The sequence below is a fragment of the Myotis brandtii genome, unplaced genomic scaffold (genome assembly GCF_000412655.1).
Source record: "Myotis brandtii unplaced genomic scaffold, ASM41265v1 scaffold8, whole genome shotgun sequence".
Classification (NCBI taxonomy): Eukaryota; Metazoa; Chordata; class Mammalia; order Chiroptera; family Vespertilionidae; genus Myotis; species Myotis brandtii.
In genome coordinates this window covers 5,516,536-5,530,449 of record NW_005371219.1, presented here as the reverse complement: position 1 = coordinate 5,530,449, position 13,914 = coordinate 5,516,536, and the positions used below count along the sequence as shown (strand labels likewise).

At 38.2% G+C, this 13,914-nt stretch overlaps 1 protein-coding gene across 1 annotated transcript in view; it reads right to left on the bottom strand.

Moving 5' to 3' along the window:
• LAMA4 (laminin, alpha 4) overlaps positions 1-13,914 on the bottom strand; it is a 139,583-nt gene that overhangs the window by 39,851 nt on the left and 85,818 nt on the right. Inside the window, exons 13-17 of the mRNA XM_014531270.1 lie at positions 12,170-12,318; positions 8,177-8,318; positions 7,237-7,333; positions 2,934-3,050; positions 207-386 (exon numbers count right to left, since the gene is read on the bottom strand). Coding sequence (XP_014386756.1) covers positions 207-386; positions 2,934-3,050; positions 7,237-7,333; positions 8,177-8,318; positions 12,170-12,318 — 685 coding nt within the window. The remainder of the gene's footprint in view (positions 1-206; positions 387-2,933; positions 3,051-7,236; positions 7,334-8,176; positions 8,319-12,169; positions 12,319-13,914) is intronic.

The following is a 13,914-nucleotide window of genomic DNA, read 5'->3' as shown; positions in this document are numbered from 1 at the left end:
TTAGTGTTTATGTGAAATATATATATATTTCATATGTACACACACATATTGATAGACAAACTAAGCAAAAGTTTTTCTCCTTTTGTAAGCTAACTTCTACAGTATTCCAATCTGAAACCCAAAAGAAGAAAACTTCTTAAAGTGTGTGTAGAGTTCAATGGCCAGTTCCTCAACTGGATGCAAACTGAGAAATTTCTAAGGGATACCTGCATCTCTGGCAGAGTCCACTGCAGTGTTGTAAGCAAAAGAGTCAAACTTTTGAAGGCTCTGTGACCAGTTGGTGAGGTTGTCAGCCATCGGGGCGGTGGCCTGCTGGACTCCCATCGTCGTCCTGTTCGCCTCCTCGGTGACCAGCTTGGACTGACTCAGGCGCTGCTGAGCGTCACCTTCACACAGAGCACAAGGACACTCACTTTGCAGAGAAGCAGGGCATTTGGTGGGAACATTAACATCCATTTATTCACTGGGTGACACAGACCTTATTAAATGTTGAGCTTTTAAGCCAAACGAAGATATTTAAACATATGTTCATTATGATGTAAGTTAGGTGCACAAGACTACTGTAAGCAGTATTAATAAGTGAGCTTGGAAGACTCCAGAGCAGTGATGGCGAACCTATGACACACGTGTCAGAGGTGACACGCGAACTCATTTTTTGGGTTGATTTTTCTTTGTTAAATGGCATTTAAATATATAAAATAAATATCAAAAATATAAATCTTTGTTTTACTATAGTTGCAAATATCAAAAAATTTCTATATGTGACACGGCGCCAGAGTTAAGTTAGGGTTTTTCAAAATGCTGACACGCCGAGCTCAAAAGGTTCGCCATCACTGCTCTAGAGTCTCATTAAAATCACGTAGTGCATTTAGAACACTTTCTAGTGAGAGGTAAATGAAAAAGTAATTAGTATTTGTTCAGGTTAGAGACCTGGTGAGAAAGCCACAGAAAATTCATATGAGAGATAACTCATAATATGTTTGTGTCTTAAATTGATAGTAAATATCACTTTCTTCTATGTGGAACAATTTTTGCCATAAAAATGATGCTCTAATACAGAAGTAAATTGGTAAGGAAAGATATTTTTGAATAAGAAAAGCAAATTTAAAATATATTTTGAAATTCAACTTCATTAAAAATCTACATATATAAAGTAATATGTTTACAGCAAAATGCTCTTTTTCCTAGGTATGAGATTATAAAATATTTTTCTTCCCTTGTTCTTTCTTTTCTTCTCTATTTTCTAAAATGCTCATGTATTATTTCTGTAACAAAAACAATTAAAAATGACTCAGGACGGGTTGTAGCTTCAGTTTTTTAAAAGTGAAGAAACATTTAATTCAACTGTATATGCTCTGAACTCTGGTGGAAGTAGCGTTGAATCCTGGGTTTGCTTCTTTTGGAACTGTGCCTTTTGGAGCAAGTTCCGTAACCTTGACAAGCCTCGGGGTTCACAGCAGCCTAAAGGTTAGTTAGGGTGATACTTTCCCACGTGAGATAATGTGGGTAAAACACAGCCTAGAGCAGTGATGGCGAACCTATGACACGCGAACTCATTTTTTTGGTTGATTTTTCTTTGTTAAATGGCATTTAAATATATAAAATAAATATCAAAAATATAAATCTTTGTTTTACTATGGTTGCAAAGATCAAATAATTTCTATATGTGACAGGACACCAGAGTTAAGTTAGGGTTTTTCAAAATGCTGACACGCCGAGCTCAAAAGGTTCGCCATCACTGGCCTAGAGCCTAGCATGTGATAGCCCTGATGGTACTGGCCACAGGGACTGCCCGTGGGTGACACTCTCCGGCAGGGCTTGGGTGTGCTGGAGCACTGTGGCTGGACGTGATCGTGTAGTAAAGCATCCACTCCCTGTGGTCCTGTTTTAGCTCTCACATCTGCTTCCAATCATGTCTTTCTAAAATACCACTGTGGTCTCAGATTAGGCAAGATGAGGGCCCTTGTTTCTCTATTTTGCTCACTGGTCTCCCTGCTTCACTATAAAAAGGATGTGGCATGTAACAGAGGGCAGCTGTTTACAGTTGGGGCCAGAGAAACCCAATAACCATATTTGGATGTTCATAACAAAGTAGGTTACTGAACAGTGCGTAAAAGCAGTATGATTTGAGGAAAACAACACACACACACACACACAAAATTGGAGGAAAATTCTCTCAAATTTAATGGTCACCCTTAGATGGTGTAGTTTTCAAGAATTTTGTTTTTGTGTGTGTGTGTAATGAACATAGTTTCTTTTGTCATCAGAAAACAATATCCTATATAATAAAAGGCCAGCCACCATAAGCATAATGACCAGAATGACCAGAGACCAGAACCACCACAGCCCATCGCTGGCCTGGATCCGCTCCCAAGCAAGCGGTTAGGGGTGATCAGGCAGGCAGGCAAGCAGAGTGGTTAGGGGCAATCAGGTAGGCAGACGTCTTCTCACAGTGCTGGCCTCACCCCCTAGCACAGAAAGAGGGAGTCCTAGGCTACCAGCGGCGACTCTGTGGCAGGTGTGGCTGGCCAGCGATCGCCTCGCAGAGGGAGGCCCAGGCCAGTCAAGCCATTGCACCCCATGCCTGTTGCCTGCAGAGGGAGGCCACCGGTGGTGGGGGTGGGGAAGCTCTGCACAGATGGCAAGCAGTGGCAGTGGCGGGGGTGGGGCCAGCTGCCTGCAGCTGGGGGAAAGAAAGCCCTGATAGGCGCTGATCTCAGGCCAGGGCTAGGGACCCTACCCGAGGGGTCCTAGATTGTGAGAGGGTGCAGGCCGGGCTGAGGGACCCTCCTGAGTGCATGAATTTTCGTGCACCGGGCCCCTAGTTTATTTATAAAAAGGTTGATAAGCAAGGAATCACCTACATCTTCCTCAAAGGTTTATCTAATACCAGTGAACAAATAGATGAGGCTTAAGTTCTGTCCGATCCTTACCTTTTTCTGTGGCTTGTAGTTGCTTAATGGCATCATTTAATCTGCTTTTAAGGTTACTCTTTCTTGCTACGGCTCCCCCCACACGCCTGCTGGTGTCAGCCACAGCCTCATCATTGCCTGAGGAGAAGAAGCCGAAAAAAGTACCAGTGGGGCCAGAATGCCAGGAGAAAAAACTCCATTTCAACAAGAGAAATTCTGATTGTACCATGGAGTCATCTGCAGCATTGTGAATATGACATGAGAGTGATTTATGGTGATGGCTGGTTATGTAAGAGTAATTCTTTTTTCTGAATTGTTTTAATAAAATTTTAATTGATACACAACATGCATCTTGAAAAGGGCACACATTATAAATGCACATCTTGATGAATTTTCTTAAACCAAACATAAAATATAACCAGAGTCCTGGTCAAGAAAATAGAATATTATTTTAGCACCCTTACAATTTCCTGGGAATTCTGCGGTTACCCAAAGATGACCACTATTCTGATTCTCTCTCTGTCTGTTAGTTGTGTTTGTTTCTAAATTTTATTAAAAGGAAATAATACAGTACTGTATTTTTAAAATATTTTTTGTATCTCTGTTTTAATTTCTGTAGAGTTGTAAGTCTTGATACCTGCAGTTTGTCTTTCATCTTTGTTTTTATTCTTCAAAATTGTGCTGGCTATTCTTGCCCCCTACCCCATTTCCATATAAATTCTACAATTATTCTGCATACAGTGCTGATATTAAATCTATAGATAAATTTTGCAGAATTGACATTTTTACAAATTTGAATCTTCCTCTTAATTTACACACTTTTAATTATTCTTCTTTAGATCTAAATTCTCATTTGATCTCCATTGAGAAATTCTTTAATTTCTTTCAGGAGCATATTGTAGTTTTACATGTAGAGATCTTAGCATTTTTCATCAGATTTATTGCTGGGTATTGTATTGCAAATGGTGTTATTTTTAAAAGTTAATTTCTCATTGGTATACACAGAACTAAACTGGATTTTATCCATTGAATTGGTAATGTGGGGCTTCCTTGTCTTGCTTTCAATGTTGGTGGGAAAGCTTTCAATATTTCAGTTTTAATTTGATGAATATCATTTTATTATTCTTTATTGAATTATGGAAGCTTAAGTCTATGCCTAGTTTGCTATGAGTTTTTTAAAAAATATGAATGGGTATGGCATTTTGTTAAATAATTTTCCTGCATGTAGTGAGATGATCATATAAATCTTCTATATTCTGTAAGTGTGGTGAGTTACTATTGATGTTTTAAATGTTAAACTATCCTTGAAATCTGGAATAAACTTAACTTGGTCTCGGTATGAGAGAATTTGGCTTATAAATTTTCCTTTTTGATAATATCCTTGTCAGAATTTGGTATTTTGTTTGCTTCATAGAGGAAGTTAGAGAGTATTTCCACTTCTTCTATTTTCTAGAAGAATTTATATATGAGTGATGTCATTTTTTCTTTAAAAGTTTAGAAGAACCCATTGATTCCTTGAGATTTCTTTTGTGGGGAGGGTTTAATTACTGATTAAATTTATTAGACAGCCTGTCAGATTTTCTATTTGTTCTTGTTTCAGTTTTAAGAGTCTTTTTCTTAAAAAATTATTATTGAAAGTGTGCTTGTAGCATAGTCCTAAACTGTGTTATCTGGGGCCTAATCCAAAAAAGTCAGGATATAATAACTTGTCATCTGAACTGAAGAATCAACTTCCCAAAAATGTGTTCATGCTTTGTTTACTTTACAAACCACCAAAGAAATAATGCTTCTTGATAAACAGAAAAATACCGTTTTTACTTCCCATTATATACTTCTCTTTATTTCTAATGGGCTTGTAAATAAATACTCTCTCATGGTGTACTTACTCCTTTTTATTGTATAATCTGGTATGCTTGGTTTATTGTTCAGTTATTTTTATCCCCACATGTGTATAATGGGTATACAATGGGTGGTGCTTAGTTGACTCTGTCACCAAGTACAATGTAACCAAAGTACAAGCATTTCTTTCTTATTTCCTCTGGGTAGTGCCTGAGAATTTCCCAGAATTCAAGGAGGGACTTAAACATTTTGTAGTTGTATTGAACTCTCTCTCCCTCTTTTAACTTCACTTTTTGAATATTGTGATATAAAAAATCTTTTTATCTCTTTCTTTTGGGTCCTTTGACTGCAAAAAACACTAGCTGACATACTGAGAAATAATATATTTAGTTCTGTATTTGGAACTCGTAAAAATAGGAGAAAGAAAATCTATTTTGAGCTGGATGTTTATAAGACGAAATGTTTCATGAAGAGTATGTCCTATTTGGAACTTATTGTCTTACATAAACATTTTTTTATTTTACAAATGAATTCAATAGATTTCTTTAAATAGCTGCTTCCTGAGTTTATTAATTATTTGACAATGAAGAAAAGGAAGAAAATGAAGATGATTGATCATTGAAAGTCATTTGGATCTAAATTAACAGTAATCTGAAATTACAATGTAACTCAGTAGATGAATATGGCTCAACTTGGAAATTTAAATGTATATCACAAACATGTGTATTGTTTAAAGGGAGGCAAGTTCTTAACCACACAGTCTTAACTTTCTTCAGTGTCCCTTTTACAAATAAATAAATGAAGGGATTTAACTAGCAAGATCATGAAATAGGTGACAAAATCTACAATATATTCAAAGAGACCAATGCAGAGAGACTTATCTGTATATAAAACATTGAATTTTAAAGGGATAGCATTCCTAAAATAGAAAAATTGCTTTCATGAGGTTCAATAACTCAATAATGACAGGATTGAGACAATACCTTGCAAATTATCGAGGAAAATAAAATATTTAAGTCATTGAATCATGAAGACCTGCATATTCTGGTCTTCACAAAACATGAAACAAAAGAAATACATAGACATGGCAACATTTACTTAAAATATTTTACTATTCATCGAATTCCTTACTGTTGCTAATGTAACTCTTTTCTAAAGAGTATGGTCAAGACTGGCATAAAATAATAGTTGTTTTGTGGTAATTAAATAGTTACCACATTCATATTCTGCATATGAAAAACAATGCATTTATTTTCTATGTACTTCTTTGTAAAAAAAAAAGGCACAGTAATACTCGAGATTAATTGCTTTGATAAAATTACATAAAGTGTTCAGTTTCAAGCTTGGCCTTTTGTTTTTAGGTGGTAATTAGAAGTTAGCTAGATAATGGATTTCCAACCTCATTAGTCAATGCTCGACTATCCTTAGAAATGAGTTCATTACGTCAGTGATGAATAATGTTCAGCGAAATTCTTATTCAATTCAATTATTTTTAAGATTCAGAATTGATTAAAATGATTCACTTTAATTTTTTCCTCCCTCTCCCACTCTTGGGAGGTATTGCTTCAGCAGATGCAAACACCAGCCTTTGAAAATGCTTCTTCCCCTATGGCCATTCGGCTTGTCCTAAATACAATAACTTTGAAAAACACAAGCTACAAGAAAGCAGAAATAACCAAACGGCTTTGTGGTACCCTATCCTCCTGACCCTCACAGTGGTGACCCAAATGGGTCATCATGGGTAAAATTTTAAGGAAACTTTTGAATTGTCCAAGAAAGAATAAATGATGTGCAATATAGTTTTAGTGTTGTGTCTTTATGGCATAATCTCGATAAAAATTGATGTTTATATTAATTAGTCCATTTGATTATCAAGAATTCCCACCACATGTTTTACTATATAAAAGGGGTGTGTGTGTGTGTGTGTGTGAGTGTGTCTGTTTTGCTTTTTTGTTAATCCTCACCCAAGGATATTTTCCCCATTGATTTTTTACAGAGAGTGGCAGGGAGGGGGAAAGGAGAGAGAGGGAAGAGAGAGAAAGAGAGAGAGAGAGAGAGAGAGAGAGAGAGAGAGAGAGAAGGAGAGAGAGAGAGACTGATCTGAAATACACATCTACCAGTTGTCTCCCACATGCTCCCTGGCTGGGGCCAGCAATGGAACGTGAGACTCTGGTAGTCTTCAGTGCACAGACCAATGCTCTAACCACTGGACCATGGCGGCTAGGGCAAAAGGTGTGTGTGTGTGTGTGTGTGTGTGTATGTGTGTGTGTGTGTGTGTGTTTTAATCCACAATTTATTTCAAAATATCTAATCTTTGCTTTGTTACACCTTGACTCTGAGCAGAAACTATTAATGTATTATTCAGTTGAAATATCACTTATTCTTTAATCCTAGAATTTTAAAATCTGTCTACCTGCAGAAATATTACATGAAAGGAGGGAAGCAGCTGTAAACCCGAAGGAGGTGGGAAAGTGAAGATACTTACTGGAATCTGCCCTTGTTTGCAGTTGTCTGGCTTGATTGAGGAGGTTCTCGCTTTCATCTTTATGGTAAATGATTTGAGTGTCAATCCCACTCACAGCCTACAAAGGAATAGAGTGGAGAAAGTACGAATGATGGTAGAAGAGCTATTTGTGATTTAAATGATGCAGTTTATCTGCTAAACACCAAACAAAATTCATGCAGCTTTATTTTCATAGGTCATCTTTCAAGGTCAAAGGTGAACATGAGACAACAATGTCCTCGCATTTTCAAGATAAATGATTTTTGAGGAAAATTCAGTAAACTAAGAATAGCGCCTGGCCAAGGCCTCATCAAAATGCTTGTCGTGTAGAAACCATCAACAAATAATTTTTGAGTTGAAAAAAATCAAAAGATGAAAGGGATTAAAAAGTAAAAACTAATAGGTATAAAAATAGTCGTGGAGATGTAAAAAAGCAAAGGGAATATAGTCAATAATATTGTAATAACCATGTATGGGGCCAGGTGGGTACTAGATTTATAGGGTTGATCACTTCATAAGGTACACATATATAAATGTCTAATCACTATGTTGTACACCAAAACTAATATAATATTGTATGTCAACTGCAATTTGGAAATAAATTGGGGGGGGGGGGGAAAAAAATATGAATGTCTGCATAAAGCATATTCTCCCTCACCAGGAACTAGTCTTAAATATGTTTTATTCAGGAATTTTGGCTTCAAACAACTGTCCAAAAAACTGGCATTTGCTGTCTGGATTAGGCACATCTTGAAGAAATTGCACTATTGAAACATTGGTAACATAAATAAAATGGTCTTTTCTTAGTTCTGCTCTTTCTGCCACTTGTGTTACATTGGAAGACCAAGAGATGACATTAGAAAACAGAAAAGTCATATCTGGGAAAAGGCAACATATAAATGAACTTTAAGAGAATACTCACATCGTAAATTTGGTCAGTGATGTTCAAAGCCAACTCTGCCGTATCGTTGGCTTCACTAACGTAATTGGCGATGTTTTCATAGACATTGGAAGCGTCCAAAGCCTTCTGAACCAGCCCGTTTGCATCTGAACTGTGTAAATTCCTGTTAATGAACAAACTTGTCATTATTGTTCCATCTCACCTCTTTGGGAAACTGGGCCATTTGTAGGGCTTGATTGGAATGCTTCCAGGACCACAGGCACTTCCTGTTATTCAAAGTCACCTGGCTTGACAAGGTTTTCCTAAACTCATTTCCTAGAGGCTCATCTCCTTTGCATTCCCCTGCCTTTGGTGACCACAAAACCATCCTATTGTGGCTCCATGGCAGCTGCCTGCCTGGCAGCAGCCACAGGAAAAGGAAATGATGAGTTAAAAACAGCCCTCTACCCCTCTTCAAGCAAGAGTTTATGCTTGGCGGTCAGGCAGAGGAATGAACCCGGTCATCCCCATCTACTCCTTACCTATTGCTATTCCCTTCCCATAAAAGAAACCAAGGCTCTCAGAGAGGTGCACAGCCTCAGCCTGGTGTTAGGCATTAGCTGGATTCACTATTCATTCAAACTTACTTTCCTTTTTTCTTTTCTTTTTTATTTTATTTTATTTTATTTTTAAATATATTTTATTGATTTTTTACAGAGAGGAAGGGAGAGGGATAGAGAGTTAGAAACATCGATGAGAGAGAAACATCGATCAGCTGCCTCCTGCACACTCCCTACTGGGGATGTGCCCGCAACCAAGGTACATGCCCTTGACCGGAATCGAACCTGGGACCCTTCAGTCCGCAGGCCGACGCTCCATCCACTGAGCCAAACCGGTTAGGGCTCTTTCCTTTTTTCTTGCATGGCCCTATTTCCCTCACATAACAGACCATATTTTTCCTTGAGAAGGGAAATAACATGCATGGGGCATCTATGGACAGACACTGGGCTAGCCCTCTTCTATAGATTATGTTTTTTAAACATATATTATGTTTTTAATACTTAGCACATCCATGACCTAGATATTATTATTCCCTTTCCATAGAAGCAAGTGAGGCTCTGAGAGAGGGTTTGTCTCACTCCTGAGGCCTGGCTGCCTCCCTTAAGCACACATCTCCATTCATGCCCCCTCCTCCCCCGCCCTATATACCATGTTCTTTGCCTTTGCCCCTTCCTGGCCTCTGTAAGGTTCATCTAACATTGATTGAGTACCCATCATGCACTGAACAATCCTATAGGTGCTGATAACAGCATATGCCTCAGAGGATTGATGTGAGCTACACAGGGACAAAATGTGTGAAATGATTGGCACCATGCCTGGCGCCCAGTAAACATCAGGATTTATTTTTATACCTAAGGTATTTCCTGAATTGGAATTCCAAGCTAGTCAATAATTCATTTTATTGACACGTACTTCTTCCTCTATGACATAAATGCCCCCCCCCCACCTTTCTGCAGCTTATGCTCAGTTATTTGTCTCAATTTTAAATCCACCAGTTCCACCTTTTTCTCTCAGTTCCAAGCACTGGTGAGTAGTACCCCTTAATCAGCGGTTCTCAACCTGTGGGTCACGACCCCTTTGGCAGTCGAACGACCCTTTCACAGGGGTCGCCTAAGACCATCCTGCATATCAGATATTTACATTATGGTTCATAACAGTAGCAACATTACAGTTATGAAGTAGCAACTAAAATAATTTTATGGTTGGGTCACAACATGAGGAACTGTATTTAAAGGGCCAGAAGGTTGAGAACCACTGCCTTAATTCATCAGTAACTTCCAGAAGATTCTCTGTCACCCAGTATATGAGATTGCAGATGTCATGCTGGCTCATCTCTTCAAATGCCCTGACCTGGTGAGCTCAGTCAATTGTTTCTCAGCCTTCTGCATCCAGCCTCAGGTCTTGCATGCTCTCTAAGGCTAGAGTGACTTCCTCTGCATTTCTTTGGCTACATCCTTCTCTTTTGTTCAAGTCACTTTCCTGGCTCCTCCACACCAGGGCTGACTTAGTAGGGAGGACAGTGATAACATTTGTTTTTATATTAAGGCAGTCTTGCCATATAATTTTTAACCTTTTATGGAGGAAGGGGCCCACAGAGGCAAAAGAACCCAGGGCCCATGAAAGTCGTAATGCAGCCCTGCTCTGCAGAGGTCATTCTGATCTTGCCATTTCTTCCTCCCCAGAACCCCTTGTTCTTAGAAATTGCTCAGAAAGTAAAACCTGAGTAAGTTTTTTTTTAAAGGATAAAAGGAATATAATTTTATAAATATGTATTAATATTTTAAAATGTTGCTAGAGTGGTAAGAAGATGTACCTAAGACCTTGAAACAAAGCCTTTGTTACTTGTTTTCATTACAAGGCACAAAACAGGTACTACATCAAAATAGAACGTGTTTTTGAAATGGGAGCTTCTTGATGAATTATGTTTATCTCTTTTTTGAGGCACAACATGCAGATCATTGGGTACCCAGATAGATATTGAGGTATATTCACATTTTGAAGGAAATATGTCTATAAATTTGGATGGTTCCCTGCATATATTTAATCAGATATATCCTAAACACAAAAGGGTTTCAGGGTGGTTGATGTTCCCCATCATGTTTCATGCAAAGCATGTGATAACTTAGAATCGCGCTGGGACACTGCTTGCCACAGCAGCGTTTAGGGAAGGGTGTGCTGGGTTCCCAGTCAGGAGGATGGCCATTACAATGACCAAAGAATTTGAAGAGCGCACAGGGGTGGGTCTCAAAATAACATTCTACTGATGCAGCACATTATCCAAAGCATCTTTTAGCCAAGTTCCATTTTATTGGCTTTATCAAAAGCATATTTCCTGGGAGCATGACACAGCTGGATATAACACACCAAGGCTTGACAAGACCTGTCTCCCTCCCCTCCACACACACCCCTTTTCTCCCCCACTTCTCTCTCTCTCCCTCTCTCTCAATTCTCAGGAGATTTGTAGGATATTGAAATTTTTGGCAGTCAGGAATAAAAAGGTGATTTAAGTTTTAAACAGAAGTTACTATTGGTTCTTATGTTGTTCATGACCTTGACTGATTCTTATTTCTAATGGCCGAATTTGCAGTCCTTTCTCTGTAATTATCTCATTATTTATCTATTATTTCAAGGCCATGAATTCAATTCCAATCTTTCAGTACATTTCAATGTACATGAATTGAGTGCCCAAAGGGTGCATGACTCTCTTCTAAATGCTACGAGGAAAAAATGTCCATTGATTTTTCTCTTAACAGGTGTTGAAATCAAATAGATCCAGTTGGGGCAGTGTAGAGTAATGAGAGTATTTACCAGAAGTCAGTTGTATTATCAACTTCCAACCAGCTTTACTTAAGAAACTTGAGTATGGAAAGCTAATACTGCCAATGAAGTAAATAGGCAATTATGGTAGATTTAGACCTTGTAAAGGGATCTGATTTATTTGATATTTTGCAAGTTATGCCTCTAAGAAAAATGCATTAATAGCCCTAGCCAGTTTGGCTCAGTGGATAGAGCATCGGCTTGCAGACTGAAGGGTCCAGGGTTCGATTCTGGTCAAGGGCACATGACTAGGTTGTGAGCTCGATCCTCAGTGTGGGGCATGTAGGAGGCAGCCAATCAATGATTCTCTCTCATCATTGATGTTTCTCTCTCTCCCTCTCCCTTCCTCTCTGATACCAATAAAAATATATTGAAAAATGCATTAATAATTATGAAACAGAAATCCCCTCACACCAAACACAGGTCTGTGATCTGACAGATTTTTTTTTAATTTGAAAAACTGTCTCCCCGAAGTGATTACAATAAACAGTGATTGGTTCTCAGACTGCCCATCAATAAACAAATAAAAAAGCAAACCTGACCCTCAAACCAACCTGCTAACACTGAATCCCAATAACTCTGGCATATGGAAATGAATAAAAATAAGTTAATCAGCCCATGTAGATATTTGCATTTCTCAAGCCAGGATATTATTACCTGTTTAGTTCATCGGCCTCTTGTTGAAGATTTTGTGCATGGTCAACAGCTTCTTGGACTAAACTATAACTGAGGTTACTTAGATTGGATAGCTTTCCCTGTAGTTCATTTTTGGCTCCATCTATTTCAGCATAAATCCCTGATGCATTCTAAAAAAAATATTTTTAAAAAATGAGTTGAATTTAGAAAAACTTAAAACATTTTCCCCAGGAAGTATCAAAAGATAATCTCCATTCTTCATCATTATGAAGTTCAATAAATTTCAGGCTAGGTCTACATGATAAATATAAGTAAATGTTTATCTGTTTCTCTTGCATAGTCAACTCCTTCTTCTCTGCTGATTGCTTCCCTAGCATTCAGACATGCTCTGCCATCTCTGATCTGAAAGCAAACAAAACTAAACTCACCAAAGCTAGCTTCTGTGATGCTGCTCTCTCCTGGTTGGATTCCTGTTTCTCTGGCCAGGAAAGAAACCTTAAAAGCTGGTGTTCCTTAGAGTTTGACTCAGCCCTTTTCTTACCGAGAACTCTAACTCCTCTCTGTGAGCCCAGTCTTTTAGTCTTCGAACTCATTCTTTGCCATCCTGAAGGAATGCTGATCTTTCTGTTAAGCAAATCTGATTATGTTATCTCCCTTCTCAAAATCAGCCATTGCTTTGCAGGTGCAAATCCAATTCCTTAGCATGTCTTCATCAATTGACTCCTCCTCTCACCGAATTTCATTTCTCACCACTCCTCACCCTACTACACCTATGGTCCACACTTGAGTAACTGATTGTTGTTTCAATGCTCCATAATTTTTCTGACCACTGTGTCCTTGCGCATACTATTTTATCTGTCTGGGGAATACTGTTCCCTTCTTTTCTGTCTCATCCACCTGGAAAAATTCTACTCATCCTTCCAAATTCAGCTCAAATGATCACTTCCCTGATGAAGCCATCCATCCCTGACTTCTGCAGGGTGAGTTCAGTATGGCCACATATTTTTTTAAGCCACGTATTTCATTACTGTAATCTTTTCACTTGAATATTACACTCACCAGGTTACACAATCCTGGGAGATAGAAACTATGTTTATTTTTGTATTCCCAGAGTATAGTACACTTCCTGGCATATAGGGTTTATTTTTATGAAGACAGTATTAAACCTCTAGCTATTTGGTTGCTCATATGGGGAACAATACAATGAAGAAAATATTTTTAATTGTATAAGCAGAAAAAATGCCATGGATATTTCACCTTTATTCATTAATTCATTCAACAAACATTCATTGTGTGCCTACTATGTGTCAGGCACTCTTTTAGGAGATAGGATAGATATTTGTGGACACATTCTCTGCTCTCAAGGAATTTACAATCTGGTGGGAAGATGCAGATGATAAAAAAAGGGATCAAATAACTGATAAAGTTAATTTCAGGGAGTGAAAGTACTTTGAATAAAATACAACAGGTCAGATGGGTTGGAGAGTGATTGAAAGTAAGAGGCCCACTTAGATTGAATGGTCACAAGGACACTAGCCATTTGAAAACTTCAGGACAGAGGTGAAAAGGTCCTGAGGTAGGAAAAAATATGGTAGTGGGTAAGAAAATTAGAGAGGAGTTAGAGTGTAACAGTCTGAGTGTTGTGAGGGAGGGGAATTGTGGGGCATGAGGTGACTTAGGGACACATGGGCCATGGTAAAATAAGCTTGTTTCTTACTTAAAGTGTCACAGGAGGTTTTATGTGGGGAAATAATGGGATCTGATTA